Source organism: Hydra vulgaris, chromosome 11 (assembly GCF_038396675.1).
Source record: "Hydra vulgaris chromosome 11, alternate assembly HydraT2T_AEP".
NCBI lineage: Eukaryota > Metazoa > Cnidaria > Hydrozoa > Anthoathecata > Hydridae > Hydra > Hydra vulgaris.
The window spans coordinates 8854536-8880381 of NC_088930.1; the positions used below are offsets into that span (position 1 = coordinate 8854536).

General features: G+C 27.8%; 1 protein-coding gene and 1 long non-coding RNA gene across 3 annotated transcripts in view; one reads left to right on the forward strand and one right to left on the reverse strand.

Annotated features, from left to right (window-relative positions):
- Positions 1-6348: 6348 nt before the first annotated feature.
- On the reverse strand, positions 6349-7622 carry LOC136087384 (uncharacterized). Of its 2 annotated transcripts, none has more exons than XR_010641763.1 (2): positions 7568-7622; positions 6349-6630 (listed from the first exon to the last, which is right to left on the reverse strand). It is a non-coding gene; the product is annotated as an uncharacterized LOC136087384 (long non-coding RNA). The 2 variants fall into 2 exon arrangements; XR_010641762.1 differs by lacking the exon at positions 7568-7622 and adding an exon at positions 7042-7193.
- A 588-nt stretch (positions 7623-8210) lies between these two features.
- Positions 8211-25846, forward strand: part of LOC100211688 (contactin-associated protein like 5-3) — a 64713-nt gene continuing 47077 nt past the window's right edge. Inside the window, exon 1 of the mRNA XM_065810009.1 lies at positions 8211-8472. Within this exon, the coding sequence (XP_065666081.1) occupies positions 8418-8472 (55 nt within the window). The 5' untranslated portion in view covers positions 8211-8417. The remainder of the gene's footprint in view (positions 8473-25846) is intronic.

Below are 25846 nucleotides of genomic sequence, written 5' to 3' on the forward strand. Positions count from 1 at the left end.
AAAAATCCCATCAAATTGCCTAATTTAATAATCAATAACACTAACATTAAAAAAGAAAACTCTGTAAACTTTCTGCGCGTAATCTTAGATGAACATTTACATTGGAGTTTACTTATAAAAAGTATTGAAAATAAAACATCAAAAAATTTAGCAATGAGAAATAGGACTAAACCATTTTTAAACAATAGTTCTTTAAAAAGTTTATATTTCTCTTTTATTCATTGTTATTTTATTTACTGCAATATTGCATGGGCAAGTACAAACCATACAAAATTAAAAAAAATTGTACTGTAAACAAAAACACGCTTGCAGAATAATTTTCGGAGCTGGTAGAGCTGTACCTTGTGAGCCTCTTCTGTGTATACTTGGAGCATTAAATATATATAAAATCAACTTACACCAAGTTTTAATGTTCATGTAAATAACAAATTTCTCCTAAAATATTTCAATCCTATTTTGACAAAATAGTTCATAAATATCCACCAAAATTTTCAAGTAACAACTTTGTTGTCCCAAAATATAATTCAAAAAACTAACTTCATATTCAGTTCTTTATCGTGGACCTTACTTGTGGAAAGTGTTCCCAAAATTGTAAATACACATAAAACTAGTTTAGAGCAGTTTAAAAATGAACCAAAACAGGCATTCTTACTAATGGATTTTAATATATCCGATGTTAAATGTTTTTTTTTTTTATTAAAATTTTTATTATTTTTATTATTTTTTTATTACTATTTTTAATTAAAACTCATATACAAATAAACAATTTATACAAAAATTATCTCACTGAGTGTATCAAGATTTTTTTTTATTACCTTAATTATGGTGTTACCTCTATGGCGTTTGCTAATTTATTTACGTTATTTCTATGAAGTATACTAATTTATTTATGTTATTTCTATGGTGTATATTAATTTATTTACTTTTTATTTTTAAATCTTAGTTTAAATTTTTAAGTTTTAAGCAAATGATAATATCTTATTTATTTTTTCTTATTCACTTGATCTTACTCTTTCCTTAAATTTGGATTCTTTAAATTTTTCTTTAAAAGACAACGAATTGTTATTTTACTTATATATATATTTTTTAATAAATAGTTTATTAACTATAGGTATTTAAATATTAAATTGTTAACTATAGAAATTTAAATATTACGGTTTTTGTAAATACGTGAGAATGGGGCTCAGTGAAAAATCTTTGATGTTAATGATTACTTGTTTAGATATATTTTAGCTTTTTCAAGTTGAAAAAAGAAATTGCAGCATTTTTCGCCATGCGTCCTCCATTTTATTTTAGCCCTTATTTTTGCGCTGTTTAGTTTGTTTATCTCGAAGGTTTATAGCTTTATTTTAAGGTTTTCGCTAAGATTTTTCATCTTGGGATAAAGAGGCGCTTTTTTGAGAGAGTTATTTAGCTATTTTATTTAAGTTTATATTCTTCTTGACGGCTCTTTTTTGCCTCCGTTAACACAATAACACAATATGTTCATAAAAAAGAATACAGAATTCTTAAAGTCCCCTGTGGAGTACCCCAAGGATCAATACTAGGCCCTCTCTTATTCTTAGTTTATATAAACGACTTAAGTAATGCATCAGTGAAATTAAACCCAATTATGTTTGCTGATGATACAAATCTCTTTCTTTCCAACTATAGTATCAAGCAACTTTATGCTGACATGAACTTTGAATTAAATAAGATAAATGATTGGTTTCAAGCAAATAAACTCTCATTAAACGTTAAAAAAAACAAAGTATACATTATTTTATAAAAAGTCGCAAGAAGTAAACCTTCCCCTCAAACTACCAGATCTTTTTTTAAATAATAAAGAAATAAAACAGGAAGACTCTTTAAAGTTCTTAGGGATACTTGTGGACAAGCATTTATCTTGGCTTCCCCATATTAAATATTTACAATCAAAAGTTAGTAAAGCCATCGGCATGATGTACCGAGTTCGTCCTTATGTTAATATTATATGTTTTAAATTAATTTACTTCTCTTTAATTCATTGTTTTATCAGTTATGCCAATATTACATGGGGCAGCACGCAAAACTAAAAAAAATACTTAGTGTTCAAAAACATGTGTGTAGAATTATATACGGAAAAAAAAGAAGGGAGCACACGAAACCCTTAATGCTTGACATGAAAATGATGAATATTTATGAAATAAATATTTATCAACACCTAATTTTTATGTATAAGTTTACAAATATCCTAACTCCAGTAAATTTTAATTGTAAGTTTAAAAAAAATATAAATGAAAAGTATTTCCTTAGAACAAGCCAATCAAATTTCTTTAAATTGCCTAAGAAACTAAACAAGTTTACAGAGTGTTTAATAGCATTTCGCGGACCAAAAATATGGAACTATTTAAAAAAAAAAGAAGCTAAAAAAGATAATATGGTAAAATCATTAAACTCATTTAAGTTGCTAGCAAAAAAACACATTTTTAATTCGGAGGAATTACAAGAACTCCGTTAAGTTTTATCAAAATAGTTTTACTTTTTTATTCTTTGAAAAATTAATTGTACATATCTTTTGTAGTTATTTATGCAATGATGTATATATTTTAAATCCTTGAGTATTTAAATTTGAAGTTTTTACATCTTACTTTTATCTGCAGTTTATTTGAACATTTTGACGACATTTTATTTTTTCAAGGGGCTCTATGAAAAGATTGTGGTGGTATTGTATCACCCATATCTTCTTTGAGTCCCGGTCTGATTTTAAATTGTCTTATTTGTTTATATATTTTATTACGTGATAATCTTATGTAACTTATTTTATTAAACAGTAAAATATATTCTAAACTAAAAAAAAACAATCCGTTTTGCTGAATTTTTTGGAAAGAATTTTAATTTCTTCTTTAAGAGAACCCGTCAGATGTTTTATTTTCAGACTGATTAATTTCTTGGTTGGTTAAATTTATAATTTTTGTTAGTTTATCGTTATAGCTTTGGTTATTTAAGATTTTGCTATTTAAGATCCATAGTTCTTTTCCGATTGTTTTCAAGAGTGATGGTGGCGCATATTAAATTATGGTGGTCGAAAATGTCATTGGCTTGTGTTCTATGTTTACTAATTGTCGCATGTGTTTGCTAATATATAAGCAATCTAAGCTGGAGAATGTGGTGTTATTTGGTGGATTTATAAGTATATTCTTTTGTGCAAGGGTTAAATTTCCTCCACGTGTTTTTTACGTTAAGCTCTTTTAATAATATTTTAAAGGCCTCGATTGCGAGACATTTTTTTCGATTTATTTGTGGGTGCCAATCTATTTCTTACAGAACCATGTTAAAATCGCCTTAAAGGATTATAAAATGAGATCTAGAATTGTTTATTTTTATTTTTTTGATAATTGTTTTAAATAACTTTTTCCTTTTGAACTGGTCAGCTTGGCTTGATCCGGATTTTGCGTATATATTAATAAAAAAAAAAAGGGTGGTTGTCTTTTTCCACACCGATATAATTAAAACGACCGTTTTCGTCATCGATTGTTCAATTATTTTAAAGTTATAATTAGTTTGGTTAGTTAAAGTTAAAGTACCTCCTGTGTGTGACGTACGACTCGAGAAAAAACCTGGATTATTTCATTGTCGAATAAAGTTTTCTGCGTCTTGCGTATTTAAATGGGTTTCTTGCAGAAAATAAAAATTGTAATCCATTTTTTTTAGTTTTTTAATAATAATTTTTTGCTTTTTTGCGTCACGAAGGCCGCATATATTTCAAGGTTTATGCGAAACATAAAACATTTTTTAAAAAAATATAAAACATTTTTTAAGAAAATATAAAACATTTTTTAAGAAAATATAAAACATTTTTTAAGAAAATATAAAACATTTTTTAAGAAAATATAAAACATTTCTTAAGAAAGTATAAACAGTTTTTAAGAAAATATAAAACAGTTTTTAAGAAAATATAAAACATTTTAGTTATTTAAGAGTTTATTTATGATTTATAAAGTTATTCATAAATTTCTAAAGAATAAAGTGTATTTTTTTAATATAACTATAAGTCATTTATATTTAAAGATATAATATAAATAACAAAGTATCCACTTTAATAAAATTCTTGCCTTGCTATGCCTTTCAAAAACCATCTTCTCATATTACAATACCAACCACAAAAATCAATGTCAATTGTCGGTATGAGCGAATTTAAAGTAGCCTTAACTTCATTGCTACTTTTTGGAAACGGCCTTATAGAAGTATATTTAGCTTTAAGACAACTAAAGTATTCCTCGATCGGGTTCAATTGCAGTGAATAAGGTGGCAAAAAGTATCGATTACATCTCTTCGACGATGAAGTGCGCAATTATCCAATACTAGCACAGAATGAGGATTTCTTTGGAAATACGGTCTTAAATTGTTGGTTATAAAATCACAACGAATATCGCCATTATAGGCACCATCCACTATCTTAAAGCCTAGAATACCATTAACTGTTATAGCGGCCATTAGACTTACATTCTTTCCACGATTTCCTGGCACTGTAACAAAACATTTTGTATTCTTTATAGAATAGCCATATTGCTTAGAAGTATGTAAGTTAAAGCCTGTTTCATCTAGAAATACTAAGTTCTTGTCAGGAATCGAATTATTAGTCCTGCAAAAACTTTGTCTTAAATCAACGTTTTGCGGCGAGTTTCTTTCTTTTGGGTCTAATGTAAGTCGTTTTCTAGTGAACTCCATCGACTTCAAGTACTTAGATATTGTTGGTATAGATGCATTAATATTCTTTTCAATGAGAATGTTTCTCAATGATGCTAAAGTATGAGATGGATCATGCTCAATTAACAATCGAATTTCAGATTTAAGTGTCTCGTCATAAGAGCTGCGCCTTCCTTTTTTTACTGATGTGATTTCATCATATTTAAGTCCTTTACTGATTTTATCAGAAAAGAGCGTGTTGCAGAAACTGATATTTCAACTTCTTCCGCTATTTCTTTTAACTTTATTTCTTTTAGAATTGACTTTCCTATGGTTCTTACAATATCCATTGTAATAAGAGTTCTTTTTTTCCTTTCTCTCTCATTTTCCATTTATCAATTAAAACAACAAAATAAAGCTTAAACAATATATTTTAATTATAAGCATAGTAAGGCATGATTTCATATGTATCGCATTTAAAAAGTTTTCTCTGGATAAAAAAAAGCATTCGTTTTACATGGATATAGTAATTTTTTTATTTTTCATTGTACTTAATATAAACTTAAAACTATAACAAACATTACTAACCATATTAAATCTTTTAAGTTTGGAATAAAAGTTTTATATCTTATAAATATAAAACTTTTATTCCATACTTAAGTCTGATACCAAACTTTACGGTATGAAAAAAAGTTTGATAATAGACTCAAAAAATTATATATTTAAAGCACTTACAACTAACAACTAATTTACTATAGCCGTCCTTTTTTTTTATTTTTTTATAGTCCTCTACTTTGTCACGAATAAACCTCATAAATTCCAAAGTGTTATGGAGTAATTACGTAATTAAATGTTTTATATTTTCTTAAAAAATGTTTTATATTTTCTTAAAAAATGGTTCATATTTTCTTAAAAACTGTTTTATATTTTCTTAAAAAATGTTTTATATTTTCTTAAAAAATGTTTTGTATTTTGCATAAACCCTGTAACAGAAAAAAAATTTTATTGCCTCCATTTTTGTTTGAGTGCGGTTTTTAATGATATGACGAAAGAGAGTGAAGGAATGTGTAGAAAGCAAAACGGCAGATGGTTTTAGAATACATTTTCTTAAAATATAAAAATATGAAAAATAAAAGCATAAAAAATAAAAATACTTGTAGACATAAATTTATAAACTACCCAGCCGGCACAACAACATTGATACAACGTTAAATGACGTTGCTTTTTTGGTCGGATTAACGTTGGATTAACGTTGCAAATGGAAAGGATGGACGACGTCAAATTTGCCAACATTAGCTAACGTTATAATTTGGACGAAGACCGATATGTTATAATGTTCCTCAATGTTTTTCCAACATTAATTAATGTTGTATTAACATCGAGCAATGTTGGTATAACAACATTCTAATGTGGCTTTTTAGGTTGGTTTGGCATTGGGTTAATGTTGGAAATGGAAAGGATAGACGACGTCAGTTTTGCTAACGTTAGCTAACGTTGTAATTTAGACGCTAAAACGAAATGTTAAAGTTTTTATCTTGACGTTTTTCGTCAAGATAATAATTATAACATTTTATCTTGACGTTTTGACATCGAACAACATTGGATTAACACCATTCAAAAGTTGCTTAACGTTATTCTAACGCTTGTTAAACGTTTGAGTAGATCTACTTAGCTAAAGGTTAACGTTCAATAAACAACAGGTTTGACAACAAAATGAGAAGAAACTGTTTAAAAACGTCGATTCACAAAAACATTACAACGTGGTAGAGTAATTTCCGAGGGAATTTTAAAATAATAAATTTAAAAATAAAAAGTTAGTTATTCTCTTGTTGCTGCAGTTTTTTGGGACATCATTGGTTGTGCTTTAATTTTGTTTTCGCCCGCCATCTTTTACGTTCACCTTGTCTGGTGCGTATCTCAGAACTTTCTGTATTTCAAAATTAATCTCTTTCAACGTGTTTTCTTTCCAAGACATTACCAAGGCTAAAATGCATAGCTTGGTTAATATTAATTTAATTATCTATAATATCTTTAATTATATTTATTATTAATTAAAATTTATACTTGTAATATTGATAACAAATATATATATATATATATATATATATATATATATATATATATATATATATATATATATATATATGTATATATATATATATATATATATATATATATATATATATATATATATATATATATATATATATGTATATATATATATATATATATATATGTATATATATATATATATATATGTATATATATATATATATATATATATATATATATATATATATATATATATATATATATATGTATATATATATAATATATATATAGAGAGAGAGAGATTTAATCAAATATACATTGAATTAATGTTATATTACATACATTGGACTAACAACGGGTTTAGATCATAAATGAATAATGATTCTGTTAACTCCTGCTCCATAATAATTGAAACTTAATATATTGAAATAAGAAAAAAAAATCAGACTTGATACAATAACACAGAAATCATTTGTTTTAAATAGACAAAACATATGTTAATTTAAAGTTTTTTATTACCGAGTTTGAAATAAATATATATTTTGGAGCGCGTTCAAGCAAGAAATGCAATATTTAAACTTCTACTGCATTTACAAAAACGAACTATAATGGTTCTATAATAATTAACGATTCCATAATGATTCACGATCATGAAAAAATAACTCCGATTGCTTCCGAGCATGAAATAAAAAACAAATCCGATTGCAGCAGTATAAACCAACAACTCCGATTGCTTAAGATTGTGAGAACAAAAAACTTTACCCACTCATGAAAAATGGCTAATTAAATATTCATCGTGAGAAATATTAACAAAAGTTGAAAACAACGTTAGCGTTAAATTTAAAAAAAACAAAAACAGTCGTTTTACTTTATTCATCGTGTAAAAGCTTTTCTAAGTTCAGAACACTCATTACAATATTTACTTTTTTAAACAGTTTTAAAATTTTGGTTTTTAAGGTTTATGCTTTTATTTTTTTAAAGAAAAATAAGTAATATCCTAAAATGGCAAATGTTTACTTACGAGAAAATATACCCCGCTGAAAATTTACCTAATATTAAAAAACTCAGGTCGTGTCATTAAACCTTTTTTTATGGGGGAGGGGGGGGGGGGCACGTTGACATTTTTTGGGGGGCATGTTGACATTAGTTTATTCAGTAAATTAAAAACTCCTTATGTTTATAATTACATTTATAAAGCGATATTTTCAGCAAATGAAATGTTAATCATCTTAAAGTCACATCTAGACTTAATTGAATATGACAGAAAATGTTTACGTCATATTATTTCCTTTTTGCATTTACTTTTTTTAATTTATATAATATATTTATTTAAATTTTTTATTATTTTTTATTCTTCAAATACCGCTAGATGTACAAAAAGTTGATTTTCTTTGGACTATCAATAGCTTATATATATATAGTTTTATTATTAATAATCTGCTTTCATTTATTTAATATTTAAAATAAATAAACGTATCTTTCCGTACACAACAAAAAATCTAGCCAATATTTAAACATTTGCGTTTATTTGCTTTGCAAGTAATCTTTGTTATTTTTTTGCCTAAAAAAAACGAACCATGAATTATTGACAAAGTTGAATTGTCGTTCCGATAAATGTTTGAAACAATATTCGTTCATATTAATAATTTTAAAAGCAGTCGAGCAGCTTGTAAAAAATATTTCAGCATTTTTTTATGTTTTATATTTATTTATAAATAATGCTTTCAAGTTTCATAATTTTTATAAGTTTCTTCATTGTGAGTTCTGTTGCAGGTAAGAATCTTTTTAATTTTTTTATTTGAAATTATCACTGAATTTCCAAATTATCTAAATTATTTCAAATTATTCCAAACGATGACTGAACTTGTGATTTTTTTTCTATTAAATGCGTTAAATTATCACTGAGACTCTACTTGCCCCCTCTTTGAAGTGTTAAGGATTTAACACTGAAACTCTACTTGCCCACCTCTTTGGAGTGTTAAGGATTTAATACTAAAACTCTACTTGCCCACCTCTTTGAAGTGTTAATGTTTTAACACTAAAACTCTACTTACCCACCTCTTTGAAGTGTTAAGGATGTAACACTGAAACTCTACTTGCCCACCTCTTTGAAGTATTAAGGATTTAACACTGAAACTCTACTTACCACCTCTTGTGAGTGTTAAAAAATTAGCACTGGAATTCTACTTGCCTACCTCTTGGAGGTGTTAGGGAATTAATACTGGAACTCTACTTGCCTACCTCTTTATAGTGTTAAGGAATTAACACACTCTAATTGTCCACTTTTTTGGAGTGTTAAGGAATTACCACTGAAACTCTAGTTCCCCACCTCTTCGGAAATATCACTGAACCTCTAACTTTTAAGTAATTACATATTCGTTTTTAGTATATTTATTTTTAAATCAAAAATACACAACAAAGTAAATAGTTTTTTAATCAGGCAAATAGTGAGTAAAGATATGTTGCAGTAAATAATGCATTAACCTTGTAAATAGTACAATATTATAACAAATTGTATATTAACTGTTGTGAACATAGAACGCAAACAATATACACAACAAAGTAAATACATTGTTATACAATGTTATAAACAATTTGTATGACAGAAAAGAAATAAAACAAGAAACTAGTTTTTTTAAAGCGTATTGAACTTGAATCGTGTCGTATATTGATATATAAATTTATATTAACTGTCAAAAACCCTTTGTCAAAATTTTTAAACTATTTAGCATTAAAATCTTTTAATTATTATTCTGACAAAATGTGAAAAAAGTGTAATTGAAAGTTACTGCATAAGATTATTAGTGTTTATTTATTTGTCATTTCTAATTAAAAATGTTTATTTAAAAAAAATATTTAACATAAGATATAATAAAGTTAATTTAAGTTATACGTAAAAAATTAACACTTTTTTTTACTAATCAGAACTTATATCTAAAAGCTCTAGTCTCTGTACTTATTATGTTAAGTCAATATTAAGTTCAAGTTGGAGACTTAATCTTGAACTTAATTAGAAACAAGTCTACCATCTAGATCTCATTGAAACACTCTTGTGGTGTAAAGACAAGATAAAAAATAATGTAATAGTAAAATAATAATAAAACAAAAATAATGTAATAGTAAAATAATAATGATAGGTGTAAAGACAAGATAAAAATAATGTGTAGAGCCCATCAGACCATATTAACACATATCCCAGCAGTTATAGCTAATTAAAATTCTTTAGCATTTCATCTTCAATATAGAGTAAAACAGGGTCAAACCGAACTTTGTATCATTCCGCACTTTGATCGAAGTTATCAAGTAAAAATTGAACAGATATGGCTAAAAAAATAAAAAAAATAGATTCGAATATAGAATTATCTCCTCTATTCGAATTGATAAAATATATATAAAATATGCCAGTTCAACTCCGTTTTTTTCTTTTTTCATACAACTTTAACGGGGAATTGAAAATTTTTATATATTTCTTATTGTTTGCGAGCTAAATCGCGTTAGAACCGAAACTGATATAAAAATAATTTTAGCACTATCTTTTTGAAAATTTTGTTTCCGTTCTGATAGTATAATTTTTATGCAGGTAGAACAAAAAGTTAAATAGAAAAGTTAAAAAAAACACACTCTTTTCTGATAAAACCGCACACTCAATTAATTAACTAAGTGACTAAGCGCCTATCTTTATCTAATTATCATAATTGCGGTTTAATTAAAATATAATCATTACTCAAATCTACTTAACTCACTCACTTCAAAATGTCAACTATAAAAACATAAGTGTACAAGTGAGATGATATTGTAGCCGCATTAAATGATATGAAAGAAAACAATACGTCACTGAGAAAAGCTGCATTCAAATATGGGGTTCCCAGTCTCAAAAATCAAAGATTGCAAAAATAACTATAACAAAGGTTTCCATGGCTAGGTACAGTAACGGTACTCTTAAATAAAACAGAAAGAATGTATCATTCTTTCCAATCACTTGGTGACTTGATTATGTTTTAACCCGAAATAAACTCTTCTAATTTGTAACTGGCTACCTTAAACGAAAAAATAAATTTCCCTAATTCAAAAAAGGCAAGCCTGGCAGACTTTTTTATGGCTTTATTACGAGGTGGTCAAAAACAATTTCAACAAAGAAAAGCAGATAACTTAGCATCTGACAGAGCCGCTTTGTGTACGCCAGAAATAATTAACAGTTAATTTGAATGCGTCGCCAAGCAATAAGAATTACAGGTTTTTCGGGTGATTAAGGCAAAACAACCGCAGTGTGTTGAAAAGGGACAAGTAGTGCGTTTAAACTTACTGGCAACAACAAAAAGTTAATTATATTGTGAACAACTATTGCAACGCTAATGGGCATTTTGACAGAGTCTACGCTTTGCGTTAAGTTTAGCAACCTTTCCAGCTTCTTTTGAAGCTTTTTATTCATCTTTCTGTTTTAGGAACAGAAGTAATACATTTTCAACTAAGTTGTTACATGTTGTACTGCTTCAGTTTCTTAACATGTAGTTGATTTCTGGCTTAAAAAAATTGCTTTAACTCCATCTCGATACTATTTTTGCAACGCTCAACACATACTTGATACCTATCAAAATTCGAAGCTGGAGTAGTTGATAAAAATGATAATCGGTGTGTAGTTGAAGTAGGAGCTGCGGCGGCGGTTGAAGATGATGACGCTGTGACTGGGCAAGATAGTATAGGAGCTGCGAAGGCTGCTAAAGATGATGATGGTAAATTAAACGTTTGTGTGATTGCTAATCCCTTATGATTTATGTTTTTTTTTACTAATTAAAAATAAGTTAGTGCACTGAAAACCAGTGATTGCATGCAAGCATGTAAAACATATACAACTATAGTACAGCAGTTTGAGCAACGGCTGGAAAACTTTATTTATCTAAATTCTTACATTTTGAGTCTTCGTAATACTTGGTAAGAATATATTTCCACGCTTTCCATAAGTTGAAATGCTTTCCACGCTTTCCACTGGTTGAATTTTTTTCCACGTTTGTTTGACATAGCAATAGATAACTCTATTAAATGGTTGTAGAATATGTGAATTACGTTATGGTAGATAAATCAAGATTATATTGTGTCTTTAGCACAGCAATACCGCTTTCAAAGCCATGTGTGTCGTATGGGCATCTCGTATTAAAATATGAATACCGCCGGTTTGCTTAGTTTCTCAATTTGATATTTTTGATAATTTGATTTTTTTATATATGTATTTGTACAATATTATATAGTTTTTTATTACCTATCTAATAATAAAAAAATTGAGAAAAAAAAGTTATTTAATTTTTGATAATTAGAGTGCGGTTTGACCCAGTTTTACTCTATCTTAATCTATTTTTAAAAATGAAATTTTTTTATTTATAAATTTTCAACAGCATAGATATTACAAATATTTGCCGAATAAAATTTCTAAAACCTTATTTTATTAGTAACTTAGATACTGATAAAACATTGATTTTAAGTTATAAGGTAGCTCATTCCTTGTTGAAATTTTTCAAGTTTCTTTTGTTTTATTTTTCGTAATTTAAATTCCAGACTAGTGTACAAAAGTAACATTTTATCCAATTATCTAGTTTATTGAGATCATTGTGTAAGATTATCGATCTTTGTTGTACTCGATAATGTCAGTTAATGATATCTACAAATTTGCTTATATATACTGCGAACTAATTCAGGCTAATTTATATCGTGATGGTTATTTTCTTATTTTTATTTATGTATGTTTATACTCTGTGCCGGTTTAGTTGGAGGCCACTTAAAGTTGAGACCAGCTTAAAGGTCCAGAGCTATTTTAAATCATAGGGCACTTGAGACATGTCAATTCATTAGCGTTCACTCTGGGCTCTTAACTTTGCTCTGCCAATCTAACTAAATAAATTAACACCTGTTATTTTTATCACTTTATTTTAAAGATATTTTAAAACCATTTTATACCATAAAAAAATACATATACAAGATATATAATATATAGTTATACATACAAAATTTCTTTATATTTTTGATTTACATTTATTTACAGTATTTTAATGTTGATTTAAAAAATTTCTTTCTGATTCAGGAAAACGGTATTTAATGGTACTTCTTTTCTTTGTGGCAAACACAGCTATAAGTTGGCTGAAATCCATTGTTTCTAATGATTTTAATTCAATAGATAATCTAGCAAGTTTAGTTAAACTGCTGTGGAGCATTATTGATCTAAGTATATTTATTACTCTTGCAAGAGTACAGAATGATCTCTCAGCCCCCATTTTTGCTTATGGGAGTTGTGAGAAACAATCGATTTAATATAACTGTAATATATTTAATATAAGTTACATTTTTGGAAAAACATCATTAATATCCGTGTTAATAATCCAATATAAAGCATGCATCAGACACAATGTATTTCACTTTTAGTCCACTTTTTTGATGGGAGAAAAAAACCATGTGTTGCAACTCTAAAAATTCCAAAAATTATCTAGTTCAAAAATGAAACTTTCTCCTAAATGGAGTACTTAAATTGAGTACTTAAAATGAGTACTTAAATTGAGTACTTAAATTGAGTACTTAGATTGAGTACTTAAATTGAGTAATTAAATTGAGTACTTAAATTGAGTACTTAAATTGAGTACTTAAATTGAGTACTTAAATTGAGTACTTAAATTGAGTACTTAAATTGAGTACTTAAATTTTTATAAATTAAACCTTTTTGCCCTAACTTTCATTTCAATGATAATTAGCAGCTTTAACAAAAATCCAAATAACATATTCATGCAATCATCATTAACTGCTTTGATTCTTTACAAGTTCACAGCCCAACAATTAATCTTTTCTATAATCTGACTTATTGCATAATCATCAATATAAGTAAATTGATTGATGAATTGTATTCATTTTATCATACATTGGATATGTTTTTTACCACTTTCGTGGTTTAAAAATGTTTGAAACACTTCATACGTTCATGCTCCTTTAATTATAATGTAATATTGTATTTCGATGAAAAAAATTTTTAAACGTTTTAAGCCACAGGTTTTAGACACACAAAAAAAAGGCTAAGATTTGAATCCAAAATGCATTTAAAGAGTTATTTGCTAGCATATTCGAAACGAAAAATTTTATGACAAAATTTTGTCAATTTAAAGATATTAATATTGGAGTGCTTAAAAACTACCTGAGTCAAACTTATCATTACGCATTTTAGATTCATGATCCGTAAAACATTCAACATTTTTTACAGTATCATCTTCATATTTATTTAGTTTGATGGGAAAAAAGTTTTTTGGATGCTTAACTGCCATGTTTTCCCTTCCTTTATTCAATTGAAGAAAGGAAGAGAGAACATGGCAGCTAAGCAAGGTCTTTTAAAAGAGGATCAATTTTATTTTACTTTTTTATTTTATTTTTTTCATATTTAAAATAATAAAAAAATTAAAGTACAACACTTCCCTCTCATTATATTAGAACTGCTGCTAACCAAGTGATTTTCGCAGAAGTGATTAGCGTTCTTTCGTCCGTCAAAGTCCGGAACAAAATATTTTCTCTGCAATTTTTCAATGCAGCATTTGTTTTCAGACTGTTAAAGGAGTCTGTACTACTTTAATGTCTTTTGGCCCATATTCACGCCAAGCCAATCGTGTTTAGATTTTTACACTAATGTATAGTTAAAATATGTATAAATATGTCAAAAAATCTTAGCCCGATCAGCTTGGCGTCATAGTTATTAGGTATATCTGGTATATTGTTAAAAAATTAGTATATACAATTTTTTTTTTTTTTTTTACGTTAGTTTATTGAAATGACTTTAAAAATTTAAAAACAAGATAAATTGTTGTAACTTATATATTTAAGCCAAATAATAAAAAATAGTTTTTATATTAAACATTTTTGGTATTTTTTTGATAATAGAATTGCTTAAATCATCACCAAATAAAATTCACTATTTAATAAAAATATTGATCTATAGTGGCTTGAATCATTATTAAAAATTGTGCAACATATAAAATTGAAACAACGTTTATCAATTATAAATGATAATGAGATATCATTTATATTCAGTTCAGCTTTATCTTCTTGAAATACCTCTACAAATAAACAAAATGGATGAAATAATAAATTTGCAGTAGAATCATTAAGGCAGATTTTACAGAATTCATTTAACTTAATATTTAAATCTGTTACTTTATCTGCGTTTTTAATCAATATATACTCATTGATATTCGGACAAATAGTTTTGTTACAAGTTAAACAATTAAATTGAATTGTCTGAAAGTCTATTAAAAAACGGAAAAACGCATTGCGTTCTGTATCATGAGTACTAACCATGAGCGAGACTAGGTTTTTTCAAACCAAGACGAGACCGAGACGAGAAGTTAGTACTTCTCGTGAGACCGAGAACGAGACGAGATAAGAAATTTAACAATTTTTGAAAACAAATTTATTAAAATCCAAGTAAAAAAAAAAATGTAAACATGGTTTTGACAAATAGACACAAATGACATTTGTCAAATGTAAACAACTTTTTCAAATATTAATTCAGAATTTTTTTGCCAAACTTTTCCAACAAGCAATGTTTTCTCTGATTAAGATGATTTGTTTTACTTTTTCTGGGTGAAAGCTGTGTCTGGATGATCGGACGACATTTCCAGCTGAGCTAAAAACTCTCTCTGATTTAGTTGAACTTGCTGGAATAGCTAAAATTTGTCTAGCTAATGAAGATAGTTCTGGCAATGTATCTGAATGCAATTTCCACCAATCAAGAATCGGAAAGTCTTTTTTGGCATCAGGGAGATATTCATACTGGCACATTTCGTTCAAAATAGGATTCAGTTCAGATGTTGGCTCTTGTGTTTCAAGTCTGACGTTTAACTTGCGCTTCAGTTTTGAAATAGGGGACAAATCTGCTGAAAGGACTCTGGCAACAGGTTGGCACTCAACATTATCCTTAACCTGTGAGGCTAACCATTCTTTTGTTGTTTGAAATTTTATGAAGAGCTTCAAGTGAGGTCCCTTTAAAGCAGGATTTAAGTAGTTTGCTGCAGCACTCAATAAGTTTCCAGTGTGACAAAGAGGAAATCTTTTCTCAATGCAGCTTTTCAAGTTTTTTGCATACAAGACACCGTAGCCATTTTTTCCATCCGTCTCAATAAATTGATCAATTTTGTCATGGATTAAATAAAGAGAATCGGCGACAGTGTTAATTGTTGGAATAGACTCAGCAGACCACGTTTCTGTAGCTTCTTTAAGTGGTGCCAAAATTTCTACTGCTCCCTCGATTGATTTCCACTGTGATGCACTGATGGTCTTTGAAGAAAAAATATCTTCATTTGCACATAAGCTGATAATTGCACTCTTTAGATGTAGGACAGAAGCCATGCAATCCAGTTCATTATTCCATCTTGTGTCAACAGATTGGCGTAACTGTCTAAAATTTATTCCTTGAGCATCTAATTCTGATTCAAGCAACTCAGCTGCAACTGTTGACTGGTGAGTTAAAGAAGCCAAATCTTTGCATGTTTGCAACGCATCATGACAATAAAAATGAGCACGAAATAGCCAACAAAAAATAATTGTGCAAGTGTTTTGAATGATAATACTTCGGTATAATTGACACGGCGAAAAATAATCTGTATCCATTTTAAAATCATCTTTATTTAACAAAATACAACCACCCCATTTTGGTAAATGCTTTGAAAACGATTTAAAGTTCATTTTATTAATTGTTTTTGCGGATTTTTTATTCAATAGTGAAATACATAATTCAGAATCAATTATATTAAATTCTACATTAGATTTTGTTGTTTGAAACTAATTAACATATCTCGATTTATAGTTTCATTCCGTTCTAATATTTCATTTTCATATTGGCATTCTGATTCGTTTTTACTTAGCAAAAAAACCATAAGCATTGAGCCTGGATTTGGAAGTTTTTCCAAATACTTTCCACAACACAAATAAAATACGATGCTAGCAATGTGACTACAACAACCACATGTTCTAAACCAGAAAAACACCCACAAGCCCAAGAAAAACACAAATAATGTAAGTCAACTTTTTTATGTGATAAAACGATCCAATATAAAACTGCGCGCAGTTTAACTGTTTAAATACTTCTGTTTTAAATCAAGTTCCATCTCATTGATATCGTTTACAAATTAATAGTGTTCTATGACAATTCGTTTCCATCAATGATGCATAGATCAACACCCTCCTGAATCTATAGTTGAAATAAGAAAATTTATTATTTTTATTTTTAATTAACTGTTATCAATTTTAAAGTTAATTTAAAAAAAAAATAAAAGAAGTTATTACTCAAGACTAAGAATAACACTAAAAAGACTCTTTAGCACTGTTGAAGACTATACAGTAAAAACAAGAGTTTCACATATTTGTGCACCCAGTGGCACTAATTTGTGTATATGCATCCTTTTCATCGTGCACTGGTGTTTTTTTTTTGTTATTCACTTCAAGGCCAAGAAGGCCACTACAGATGAGGAGGCTACTTAATAGTGGTTATAACCCTCTCTCAACTCTATAACTCCGAAACACGAACCTCGACGAACAAAGCCGCTGCGCGGAGAAACAAGTTGAGCGCGGTACTACCAGGGACATGGTGGGGATCGCTCTGAATAATCTGCTGAATAAATTTTTACATTATGCGTATGATATAAAACTGACATACGTCAACTGTCATACGTCATTGTAAGTTTGCCACATCCCTGATTTTTTCAAATTTAACCCAATTTCCCTGATTTTTTTGCAGAAACCTGAAATGCCTGATTTCGTTGATCCGGCCGACACCTTGTAATAACTTTCACATAATCTTTATGCATATTCTGAAAATGAAATATTACATAATTTTATAAAAAATTGAAACTAATAATTTTAAATTGATTTGACAGTTGTTACGGTATGGAAAATTATTGGGGTATGTACTTTTTCTAAAACAACTAAAATTCAATATAATAAATAAATCTTAACCATTGTCTGTATAATATTATTATTAGCAAAGCATATGCTATATATTATTCTGAAATATTACAATTGAATATTTTAAATCTTACACTTTTATTAAAGAGTTTGTTTTTGCTTACTCATCCGCAAGATTTGCCATAGTTAGTTAATTTTGAAACAAACAACATACTTGAATTTTTGTTTTTGCAACCATTAACAAGTTTTTGTTCTGTGTTAATCATGTTCGTCATATTCTGAAAACATATTAATTTTAACTGAAAATTGCATTATAGTAGACAAGTTACTATATTACATTAGGACATATTTAAGTATTTTAAAAAAATTTACAGCTTTCTTTCTGTTAAATCATCAAAAATTGGTCAGATTTGTGGAAAACATAAAGTAGTCCTACTTATCTTACGTCACATTCCATAATAAGTAGTTTATTAGAACTGTTGGTGTTGTTCAAATTATCCCTATAAATTATTAGTGGCTTGTTGCACCTGCTTGTCATCCCAGCCGGCACGGGGACGTACAAAAAACGTACAATGAACGTTCAGACGGAACGTCTTAGACGCGTTCAAAACACAGCAATGTATAGACGCTCAAGGACGTCTTATTCGGACGTTCAAAAGACGTCCTATAGAGACCTAAGTAAGACGTTCCTTTTAAATTCAATTTTCTGGAATTAAGCGCGCGTTCTATAGTAGTTCTATTTAAATTCCATATGCGTACGAAATTTCGTACGCATATGGAATTTAATCAGAACTACTATAGTTTACTATATGGGCGTGAGTCACTATAGTAGTTCTACTATACACTATAGTGTATAGTAGAACTACTATAGTGACCCACGACCCTTTAATTATCTGGAATTTAATCAGAACTACTATACAAAGTAAATCAGTATAAAAAGTAAAGTATAGTATACTTTACCACGACCCTTTAATTATCTGTTTATCTAAATATCTGGAATTTAATCAGAACTACTATATATAGTAGTTCCGATTATATATAATCAGAACTACTATATATAGTAGTTCTGATTAAATTCTAGATAATTATATAAACAGATAATTAAAGGGTCTTGGGTCAGGATGATAAAGTTGAAAACATAATAGAAACGGGAACAGTTTCGCCTAAATAAACCAATAGAATACACAATTTAAAGTATACATTATCTACAAAATATTTCAGATTACAGATTTAAAAAATTGTCTTCAAAACTGTCATTTTCGCTGCTTCCTTTCTCACGACCACCGCCGCCTTTTCTGTCCGGCGCTCTTTTTAGGACATTACCAATGCACTTTTCTATTTCATTTCCAGCATACTTGAGCATGGCCTCTGTGAAAAGAAAAAAAAAAAATAACATAAGAAAGTTTAGAATAATAGTTCATGTTGCTTTCACACACTTAATTAAATATTAACAACAACAACAAAAACTTTTTATGATATATTTATGATATATTTATTATATAAAGTATAGTTTCAACACTGAAACTAATAAATCAAATAAGTCTAATAAAACTAAAAACCTAAGGCAAATATATATATATATATATATATATATATATATATATATATATATATATATATATATATATATATATATATATATATATATATATATATATATATATACATTTCAACAATAATTATATAACTGATATTGCAGACATTAGTCAGCAATATGACGTCACGCTGATTTAGGGATAGGCGAGGGCTTCAGTACATACATCGACTGATTTAGGGAGAACTCGCAAGGGAGTTGATAACACATCGAAGGGTTTGGGTTGGGGCAGGGATCAATTTATTTTTATTATTCTTCCTTTTCCCTCTTCTTTTTCTACTAAATGTTACTAAAAGAAAGGTAAGCAATTTTATCACGTTTTGCTTACCTATACATGCAGATGTAGATATATATATATGTATTATATATGTATATATATATATATGTATATAAATAAGAAACAAAAAAACTATAAAATTTACAACTAGAGATAAATTTATTCAACATAAATGAACTTTTCAGTTTCCGCTTCGTGCAAAACAGGAAATATGGCGAGCCCCCTGCATTCTCGAAGACAAACACACTTTTTTTTCAAGTCACTTTTGGAAATGAGTTTTTTTTCAACTTTTCCATAATTTTCTTCCACTAACAGTGCCATATTAAACCTTAATGATGGAACTGGTTTGACATATAAATTAAAAAGATACCTTCAATTGATAACATCACAATGAAAAGTTTCATTATTTTCATTTTCTGTCACAAAAGCAACTGAATAGTCAGTAAGAAGGAAGCATCTGTCTTTTTTATGTTTCGATATTTTTGTAAATAAAGACTTATGTGGAACATGTTTAAAAAAATTTTGAAATTCTACTTGTCTTTTACACACTTGTACAATAGAGTTACTTGAGTTGTTAACTGACTGCTTTAGTCTTTGAAGAAAATTTTTAAATGGAAAACAAGAAATACTGTTAACTTAACAGTATTTCTTGTTTTCCATTTAAAAATTTAACTTAAGTGAGCAGCAGCGATTAATACAATCATCAGCTAAATGAAGTAGGTTATGTACATTATATACAGTAAAAATTTCTCGGCAAATATACTTACATGAATAAACAAAATGTGCCATCATACTGCGAGCGTAAACTAAGTGATTGTTGCGAAACTGGTCATTAGATGTCAACACAATACCAACAGAAGTGCTTAACAGAAGAAAATGCTCATATATCTGTTCAGATACAACACGCTTTAATACAACAGGACCTAAATATATCAAAAACTGCCGAAACTGCCTGTAGCTTTCCAACGATCTAGAAATTGAAGACTTCTTGGTTGACGAGCAAATTCACTCGGCATACTTCCATTTAAACAAGTTAATTTTCTGGAAATTTCAGCTATTTGGGATGCAGATATTTTTCCAACAGGCCATTTCAGAAAATATTTTAAGATACGCTTTGTAACACCCAAACAAACCAAATACATATAATCTAAAACAAAAGAATTAATACAGGGAATCCCAATATTCACAAGTGGAGAAACAGCTTTTTGATGATCAAGATCATCAAAAAGCTGAGTCAACTCGAAATTCAAATTGAAATCAATTTCATCATTGAAAACAACTCTTCCGTTATGCGAGCCATGCACACAACACCTTTCACAATAGTTGTAGCCAGTGTGGCTTACAACACTCTTTAAATAGGCTCTAGCTGGAACATCACAAATAAAAACTTTAATTGTTAAACTAATTTGAACTCCATCAAAATCAATTCCACCTTCTTTAATTTCCATCCATTCCTTCACAAAATCTGATAGGAAATCTACCAAAGGGTCAGGTTTACAATTTCAACAAAAAATTCCAATAATAAAAACGTCTGAACCCTCAAACATACCAAGAATAGGCCATAGCTAAACAGTAGATGACCGGAAAAGAGGAAGGCCATCAATATTTACAAGTAAATTGATCAAAAAATCATTTTTAACAGCTAAATATGTTAATATTCTTGTAACTTTACTCTTAATTCCAAAGTATGCATATTCGCCACCACATTTATTTTGAGTTGCTATTTTTCTTGGAGAGTTTAATAGTGTTCGGGCATCTTTCGGAAGATTTAATCCTGTTTCTCTAAGAATACATAATAACTGCTTAATCGATTCACAACTCCATTTATTTTCAGTTGCACACGCATCTAACCTCAGATTTAAATGTGTTAGTGACTTATGTTTTTCATATTCCTCTGATAACACTTTATCTGAATCATCTGCATCTTCAATTAGGTTTTCTGAATCTGAAATTGAATCCATATCAGTTTGAAATTCTGAAGCTATATGAACATTTGTATTCAATGAATCTTGGAAGTACTTTGTAGCACACATTTCTCTTTGAACTGTCTCTTCCTCTGTTATTTCCATCACCTTTTATTTATCTGATACCACCTATTTGATCTTGAATTCATTTTATAATATGGTTTTTGATTTTAAATGTTTAAAATATGGTTATATACTTTGCTAGTATATAACAAAGCTTTGTTGTATATATATATATATATATATATATATATATATATATATATATATATATATATATATATATATATATATATATATATATATATATATATATATATATATATATATATATATATATATATATATATATATATATATATATATATATATATATATATATATATATATATATATATTTATATATATATATATATATATATATAATGGAAAAAGGTATGCCAAGCAAAAAAAACAATAATTGAATTTTTGAAATTTGAAAAAAGATTTATTTCTTTTAAATAAATATATAAATGATAAAAAAGCAGTAGAGGCCTTTCATTATTTTTATCAGTAGTGCTATGTTTAATGCTTTATCAAAATTTTTTTATATAACTGTAAAAAGTTAGATAATAGAAAAATTAAATTGCTATATTGTAACTATGAGTTACCATTGTAACATTTTTTTAAAAAGGAAGTCTCAATTAAATGTGTCATGTTTTTGTTTATGTAAATGACTTTCATATGACAACAAATATTTTTCACTTTTTAATTCAAGGAAAACAAAGAGTTGGAAAAAAGGTTCTATAGTTTTGTTGTGCAATCTCTGGCATTCAAATACATGATTGTTAAATTGGTCTGTAGAATTTCCTGTTCTGCAACTGGAAATATGACTATTAGTACGGTTTCTTAAATTATTTGTTTTTCCAGTGTAAGTAGATAAACCATTACATGATAAACACTTTAAATAATAAATAACATTTTTGCTATTACAAGTAATGCGACTTTTAATATTCCAAATAGTTCCATTAGACGTCTCAAACTTATCAACTTCTTGTAAATATAATTGGCAAATTTCACAACGAATATCTTTACATTTGAATAAACCCGTTTTTTTGATAGATGAAATAGAATGAAATTTTGAAGAAGTTAGTTGTCTAAGTAAATTTGGTGGTTGTTTGTAGGCTATTACTGGATGTATATTTGAAAAAACCTCCTTTACCCTTGCATTTGTAGATAGACTAAGTAAAAGGTTAGTTTCTGTTAAAATAGGCTGGCAGTTTAAATTGCCATAAAATGTAGTTACCAGAGGAAAAACTTCTTTGGATTTTTTTAAAGGTGCTGGTCCTTGTAATTTGGTATTATGAAATGCTTTTTCTATAATATTATCTGGGTAAAGACATTCTTAAGACACACACACATATATATATATATATATATATATATATATATATATATATATATATATATATATATATATATATATACATATATAAATTTTTAAATTGAGCATATACTAGAATTTTATGCATCATTAGAAAGCCCTTTAATACCGTACTGTATTATATGTATACTATGTATAAGTAAAGATGAAAAAATTATCAAAACCGAACAGTTCAAAAAAAAGTTATGACGTTTTTAGTAGCAAATTTTAGATATATGGATTTATTGAATAAACTGGTTCCAAAATTATGATTTTTTTCACTGAAATTGTTATAACTTTGTCAAATCTATTCCAAATGCCTATAGCTTGGTATCAAAAGATAGATGTAAGAGTAGGCTACAAATTTATAACAGTCTAAAGATGTAGGGGGTGTCTATAGGGCCGGAGGGGGTACGGTACACTATCATAACCCTTAAAAAATACAAGTTTTTTATCTGAAAGACGGTTTTTCTAATAAAATTTTTTTGTCTTTATACACAAAAAGTTGTTCTAATTCGCTTCCATTCCATTTTCAAAAATTAGTGGTCTATCTTATATTAAAGGGTGGATTTTTTCGTTACGTTTTAACACCCTCATAGTGAAATGCTACATTCTTATAAATATTTTAATCTTAAAAACACTGATTATATTTTGTGTTCAAAAGTATAAACTATACTTTTTTACTCTACAGCATTTACAAGTGGTGTATAAATTGGCATTAGGGGCGGGATGTGTGTCACGCCTAACTCCTCCCCCCCCCCTCCTAGGCGTGTGACACAATAACGCCCTTACCCCTCCCTTACCCCCCCCCCCCTCCTTTATAATCAAACTAGAAAATGTCTACAGAAATTTAAAAAGATTTTTAAATTGAGTTTATTTAAAATAGAGACATAACTTTACAAATCTTACCACATTACAAGATGCAGGTTGGAGTACCCACCCTAAAAAAAAAACTTTTCAGATTTATCAACTCAATAAAATATTACACATAAATTTAATATGGAATCCTCAAAAAGTCCTGATTGTTTTTAAAAGTCTATAACTATTTATAGATATAACTTGACTACTTTTTATACAACAACTTTTAATCGCATTGAAAATATACAAAGTATTTCATTAGAACTATTACATTTGTCATTGATTCATTTTTAAATTATTTTGGGTAAAAAAGTTAAAATAAACAATTCAAATATTTGAAAAAAATTGAAAAAAAATTTGATGATATTACATATTAATTTTTGATAAAAAAACAAGAATGGTGGTGCCTTATGATTATGTATGCCACCATTCACCACAAAGCTGCCACCATGTTGTCTTTGTCCGCGAACTTCTCCACAACAGTTTTCTTCTTCTGCTGTAGCTTCTAGCACCCCTGTTAGGAGGATGATAGGTCCAGCTAAATGATTGCCCATCATTCCCTCCTAACTGGACCCATCACAAAAATGAGTGACTGCTAGTCGGTCCAGGGTGCTGATACATATATCCAATAGACACCGTATGTAAGATCTAATGACAATGAATCATAAATAGATTAGTACTGAATGGCATTATGTAACATTTAATATAAACCAACTATTTGTGAAAGTCATTGGCTTAGCAAATAGAATGAAAGACTAAAAAAGAAAACAAAAAAAACGGAAAAAAAATTAATTATAGCTTTAAAAATGTAATCAAAGTAAAAATTTAAATCTTGCTCTTGATTTTACTTCTACTGCACTTTGATGTATAACATAATAAAAACTGTAAAAAAATAATAATAATTAAATAGTGTATGTAAATAGAAATATTATGAATTCAATAATCATTCAGAAAAATATTTAAATCATAAATTTACTAGCAGAAGGTTGTGCTGATTGTGGAGAAGGTTGTGAAACTAAATGGAAAAATAAGTTGTAATAAAATATAATTTTATTTGCAATTGATAAAAAAGGCATACACATATTAGAAATAATTGTTTTACGCATACATCATGCATAAACAGATTAGAAAATAATGGTTTTTTTAAACTTACCAATTGTAGCAGCCGAAGATGTCACTCAAGATTAACAAAGTTGTAAAAAAAAATAATTTGCAATTGTCAAGAAATCCATACATATTAAAAAGTAACAATTGTTAAACTTACCACTCGTTGCAGATTATATTTGTAATTCTATAATCAATACTAAAAATTATCCTATACAAACTTACCAGTGGTAGGCTGTGTAGATTGGACTAAAGATTACAAAAAATTGTAAAATTACACAAAACACTATGTAGTTGTCAACAGTAAGTTACAAAAGTAACAATAGTCAAATTAGTTCTGAGTAAGATACAACCTTTTTAACAAAATGAAAATAAACAATGAAAATATAACAGTAAAAATTTAAAAATATATATATTTATAAACAATAAGCTAACATTAGGAATGTATATACTTCGGTTTATAATGGTATAATGGTATCTATTATACTAATGGTGCATACTTTGTTTAAGTATAAATTATGTTAATTTGGTTGTAGTTATATACAAAATATGTTAATTATACTTATGAAATCTTAAAAATAAGCATATTATTTGGTAGGGTCTAAACAATAAGTAAACATAAGGCATGCTAGTATAATGTTTTAAATAATAGTCCAGTTAAAGAAGTATACAATCGAAGTAAAAAAAGATAATAGAAATAATATCTTTTATTATAGTTGAAAAACACTAACAAATTCTTTGTTTGGAATAAACTAATGAAGTATCTGATTTGTATACTTATTTATACATGGTGTGTTAATAAATTTGTCAACTGATACTAACTCTTAATAATCCATTCAAAAACAAGAGTCTTAATCTTATTATCTTAATATCTTAATCTGAGTCTTAATCTGAAAGATTATTCTTTTTTATATGTAACATAAAAAAACAATAAGATTTTACATTTATCATTATATTTTGTTTCAAACATATTTTAACCAAGAAATTAACTTACTATCTGTTAGAGAATCAAAAACATTTTTATCTGT